This window comes from Triturus cristatus, chromosome 12, assembly GCF_964204655.1.
Source record: "Triturus cristatus chromosome 12, aTriCri1.1, whole genome shotgun sequence".
Lineage (NCBI taxonomy): Eukaryota > Metazoa > Chordata > Amphibia > Caudata > Salamandridae > Triturus > Triturus cristatus.
Genome location: NC_140595.1, coordinates 292,937,134 through 292,942,902, shown reverse-complemented (window position 1 = coordinate 292,942,902; position 5,769 = coordinate 292,937,134). Strand labels below are relative to the sequence as shown.

Genomic DNA, 5,769 nt, shown 5'->3' with positions numbered 1-5,769 from the left:
GTCATCTGATTCTACATTTAAGACTTTTTATTATAAACCAATTTTAAATATTGCTTCTGTTGTGGTGGCGCAGCTTTGAACAAGCATAATCGGAGCCTCCGGTCCTGACATAGAATTCAAAATTTGCGAACATACGTGACAAGAATTTTCAATTCTATTCAGGACACGGAGGCGAGGATTATCCCACCCTTGATTCTGTACTATATTATATTATATTATATTTCTGCCTTTTTGCTGTATATATTGCATTCTATGCTCCTATTGTTTTTTGCTACCCTTCCCATTGTTATTATATGTCCCTCTTACTGGGAGTGTGATATTAGGGCTTGTCTTTTCCTTTCACGTTCTGATCTCAAATAAGTTGCTTTTCGTCCTCGCTACTGGATTTGTTTTGCGTCTCTTCAGGAGAAGCTGTTCCATTGAAGCTGCCTTCAAGTCTCGTTCCTGCCCGTTGGCTGATGGATTTCCTTCCATATTTGGTTCTGCCTTTCAACTGTTTCCGGATGTTTTGATTATTCTTGGACTTAACTGTTTATTTTTCCTTCAAAGAAAGAGGATGTGGTATTCTCTTGTGTGCCTTATATAGGGGTCCTCTCTATGGTTGTCACGTGATACCCACTGGTGTTTATGGGTATTGTAATATATTTATTTGTTTTACTTTACATGATTGGCTGCTGAGAATTTTCAGTAAAGAAAATTGAGAAGCATAATCCTCGCCTCCGTGTCCTTAATAGAATTGAAAATTCTTGTCACGAATGTTCGCAAATGCATACATGCCAACACTCCCGATTCAGGCGTGAGACTACCGATTTGAAGGCTAGTCTCCCGCCTCCCGATTCCTGCAAGCAAAAACCCGATTCCTCTGGGTTTCAGCTGACAGGGCTTGGTAATGTGTAACGTGCTAATTCTTCCAGCAATAGTCAGAATGGCGATGCAGGGGCTCTAGAAGGGGTGAAAAACCAACAAAGCTCCATTAACAACCGAATGGTCTTTTAAACACCTGTGAAGTACTGTTGGGGACTCTGTGTGTGCCCGGAAGCTGTTTCAGCCCGGGCTGACGGGGGAGGGAGGGGGGGGTGTATGCACTGACCGCAACCTGCCAGGCCAGTGCACAACTCTTGCATCCCCCTCTTTCTCTGCCTGCCATTGCGCTCCATGCTTCTGAAAGGTGATAAAAAAAAAACACGTGAATTTGCTTTCAAATGTCCGATCCTGCAGCAGCACACTTCCAAAGTCCATACATGACAGAAACCCGATTGACGGCCCCATTCTCCCGATTTTTTTTTTTTTAAATCTCCCACTTTGCTCTTCTGAAATGTTGGCATGTATGCAAATGTTACTGTGATACTTTCCTCTCCCTATTAATTCGTGTTCATTTCGTTCCATTTCCCTGCATTTAGTTAATATCATGAGACTGTCAGTTCAAATAGTCAGGGGTCACGACAGGATAAAACTTACGAAATAGTTAACGCTCTTTATTGAGACCCTTTCCTTTGTGAGTGTTGAGTCCTAGCAGCGTCTCAGCTCGGCGCGCTACTACTTCTGCCTGCTAGTGCTAAAGCCTTTCCTGAAGTGGGCGGGCTGATGTGCTCCTGTCCTTGCTGCTCAATAGGCAAGTCCTCCGAAAACTACCGAAGCGCAGGTGATACACGGTCCCGATGAGATGCCAAATATTACATAGCACCCACATTTAGATATATTTCAATCTATGGCCGTCTCGGTTTTTTATCCTGAAAATCTGGTCACCATAGTTAAGCGGGAGAGGCGAGTTTATAATAGAAGAAGTAAACGGCTTTCAAGCTCGCCTGGTGAGATATGGTGTCCATGTTCCTGTAAAGATCAAAGATAAACAAACCCATAGAAATACGGAGTTAAACGAACAAGCTCGGCAACTGCTGAAGGCGAAGTATTGCCGTTCCGAGATGGCCGCCCTGTCTAAGCATAGTGGCGGGGTCAAGGGCCGCTGAGCCTAAGATTGGATTTCGCTCTTCTGACGGCCATTTTGGCATGGTTCTGGACGCCTTTGGAACATTTTATTATTCAAGGTATTCAGTAAATGTTTTGGGTAAAAACCTCTGATATCTAATTGTATTCACGTGATAGTTAATGGAGCTCTACTGCGGTATGTTGTGGAATTAATAAACCAAAGCAGTTCAATTTATCTGCTCCCCTGTTCGACTGCGGAATACTCTATTCTAGGTAGCGCACGTCCTTATCACGTCTGCGAATAAAGTAGATCTTAAGTCTGTGTTCTTTCCCAGCTCTATGTATAGACATTTCACGCACAGAATTTTGTCAGCAGTCCGTGTTCATTCGAAGGTTGCCAGCTATCCACGCACGGGGACGTTTCCCGCGCGGAGCTTCAAACTAGGGGCGGGGATATGAGTGCCTGCCCGCATATGAGAGATTTTATTCCACAGATCCGTCCTCTGAATCGGGCTCCTGTTGCGATATGGGTCTAACTGGACTTTGAGTGTATTGTTCGAGAAAACCGCTTTAGTTTGTGCTTGAGTTTCACTCCCTCAGCAATCTGCTGGGCGTTTTTTTTTCTGCAGAGGCAAAGAGCGTGAAAGGTGAATTACATCGGCGGCAAACACGAATATTACACTAACGATGGAAATCGCAGCCGGTGATTTGAAACTGGCGTTGCCGAATTTATGCGATACACTGCAGATTCACATCGAAGTTCATCAGAAATCTAGTAGCGCTGCCAAGAAAGATGATGTGAAAGCCCAGGTCTTAAAATTACTTAACAGGCATTGTATGGTGTTCGGAGATTATACCTGGAACGAGTTTGATGACGCATTTCTCAGTAAACATGTGGAGTCTGTGGCTATTGTGGACACGGATTTAAAACTTAAAGACCGACAGCCTATAGATTTGTCAAAGTGTCATCTCCTAATTCACATCTTCCACTTGAATGAAGAGGGTCCTGCCACTGAAAATTTGGAAGAAGAAAATGAGGATCTTGTAGCAGCTAATCACTGGCAACTTCCTTGTGCAGAGTACCACGGTCTTTGGGAGAGTCTTATTTATGAAAGTGAAATAAAGTCTCACCTGCTTGATTACGTGACGACGACTTTGCTGTTTTCAGACAAAAAGGTGGATAGCAACTTAATTACTTGGAACAGAGTTGTTTTGCTGCATGGACCTCCAGGCACTGGTAAAACCTCACTGTGCAAAGCTCTGGCTCAGAAGCTGACGATCAGGCTGTCATACCGATATAGATATGGGCAGCTAATAGAAATCAACAGCCACAGCTTGTTCTCAAAATGGTTTTCAGAGAGTGGCAAACTCGTAACAAAGATGTTTCAGAAGATTCAGCAGTTGATTGACGACAAAGATGCTTTGGTATTTGTCTTAATTGATGAGGTTGAAAGTCTTACTGCAGCTCGTACAGCGTCCAGCGCTGGGACTGAGCCTTCTGATGCTATCCGTGTTGTTAACGCTGTATTGACTCAAATAGACCAAATAAAGCGGTATCCTAATGTTGTCATCTTGACCACCTCTAACATCACTGACAAAATCGACATGGCCTTTGTAGATCGAGCTGATATAAAACAATACATTGGGCCACCTTCAGCTGCTGCAATCTTCAAAATATATCTCTCCTGTGTGGAAGAACTAATGAAGTGCCAAATAATATATCCACGTCAGCAGCTTTTAACTTTAAGAGATCTAGAGATGATTGGCTATTTGGAAAATAATGTGTCGAAGCTGAGTCTTTTATTAAATAGCATTGCCAGAAAAAGTGAAGGACTGAGTGGCCGGGTGCTGAGAAAACTTCCTTTTCTAGCTCATGCACTTTATGTTCAATCTCCAGCAGTTACCATGGAGCAGTTTCTTCAAGCACTCTCACTTATAGTGGATAAACAATTTGAAGAAAGAAACAGGCTTGTTGAAAACCACTGATCAGCTGTGAAATGCTTATTTTTGTGCAAATGGATATCCATTCACTACTGGGTCATCATATTCAGGAAACGGGTTTTCCATTAGAAAATGCATTTATTCATTATCTTTCACAATATGAATTTCAAGATAAAAACAAATAATTAGCTTATCTAACCTACCCTCAGTGGTGTGATGGTCTTATGTGTTAGAGTGCATGCTTGTTTGGATTTTAAGATGCCGTCTTATGCTTTTCCAATTTTACATATATCACTAGAGAAGCCTTCCTTTGTTAATTACGTATATGTGCTCCTTCGATTCTCTGTTTTCTAAGCAGTCTTCACAAACGTTCTTTCATAGCTTTTCCCCTCACATATTTTCATTTAACCCAAACGTTTCAGAGATTAACGATGGCCCATTCACTAACATGTTTTGACTACCTTATGATGACTATTTTTTGCTGGCTGATTGTCATTCTCCCAGATTACTTTACTCTGGTATATTTCCCTTCCCAAAAATCACACCTCTCATCTCAGGAAGACCAACTCATGTTGTCCTCTGATGTTCGTAGCTTTTCCATACTTTAATAAAATTAATTCTGCGAGACCTGATGTATTCATGATTTGATATTGTTTTAAGAACCACGATTGAACCTGTGTTTGGGAATTAATAGGTTCACGTGTTCCCTAAAGTGTTCAATGTGATGCTGGTTGTTTAAGAAAGCTGAGAGCAGTTGCATGTACTCTTGATTTTTTTTTTTTTTAAACATTAATACAGCAAGTAAAGTAATACAGTTAGTTTTGAGATGTGGCTTCCTTAGTTTGAAACATGTATGGTTGTTTATTTGCACTGGATAGTCCCCACTGATCTATTAAGTACTGTGTGAAAGATATGTGTTGATTGTTTTTTTTTTTACCAGAACTTCAGATTGTCTGCTAATCCAAACCTGTCAACAATTTTTAGAACTAAAACAAAAAGTATTATTTACTGCAAATGGTTTCTTAAAAGGTAATTTATGACCCTACTTTTTAAAAACATATTGTTTATTTGTATTAAACGTACATTGTTTAGTGTTTGTCAGTTGATTGGTTAAATGTTTTCATTATGTTCAGATTTGGTAAATATACCCAATGTTTTGAGACATTAATCTTTTGCACTTGGTGTTTAGATAAGATAAACTCTTAAATTACCTACTTAAGTTAACCTTAAATGTTTTTTGTTGCTACACTCGGGGAGTCAAGTTGGAAGTAGGGGGTAACATAGTTAATTAATGTGAGTTACATTTATTTAAGTTTTTGTATAGCACTGCAGGCCACTGAAGGTAAGCCTCCTTACAGTACTACGTAACATATAAAGGCTGTATAGAGGTCAAATAGGAAAGTCTATAGTTGACAAAATAAGCAAGTATACTGAATAATCTGAGGTGCAGATGCAAAATTCTTAGGTAGAATTAAGAGTATTGGCTTCGGGTAGAGTGGCTTGTTTTAGAAGTCCAACCAGCAGGCTCCTTATCTTAGAATGCCAGGAGGCATGCCACTTTTGGGCTAGCCATGGGTTTGGAAGAAAAGATTGCGTTTAAACAGTTTATGTGAATCTCGGAGGTCCATTTTCCAGTCCTAGATGTGATGAAAGCGAGTTGAATCCTCCCAATAAGGATCTGGTGGTCAATGGTGTTGGATGCTGCCGACAAGTCCAGGAGTATAAAGGCACAGGGAGAGATCCATTGACATTGTCCATAAACTTACAAAGCGCTTCTCTAATACTTTGTGACATGTCTTTGGTTCCCTTATGATGCAGTGGCGACTCCTCCGCCATGGCAGAGGAGCATCGCACCTCCTCCCAGCACTCTCAAAAACGTGAAAAATGAAACTGTTTAAAATC

At 41.0% G+C, this 5,769-nt stretch overlaps 1 protein-coding gene across 1 annotated transcript; it reads left to right on the top strand.

Annotated features, from left to right (window-relative positions):
• Positions 1-1,612: 1,612 nt before the first annotated feature.
• TRIP13 (thyroid hormone receptor interactor 13) lies at positions 1,613-4,966 on the top strand. The gene has a single exon (XM_085637451.1). The coding sequence runs from the start codon at positions 2,614-2,616 to the stop codon at positions 3,910-3,912; it is 1,299 nt and encodes a 432-aa protein (XP_085493577.1). The 5' UTR covers positions 1,613-2,613; the 3' UTR covers positions 3,913-4,966.
• The last annotated feature ends 803 nt before the right edge of the window (positions 4,967-5,769 follow it).

Bases quoted from the DNA above. Each gene is read 5' to 3' on its own strand.
- TRIP13 (XM_085637451.1), top strand. From the start codon at position 2,614: ATGGAAATCGCAGCCGGTGATTTGAAACTGGCGTTGCCGAATTTATGC.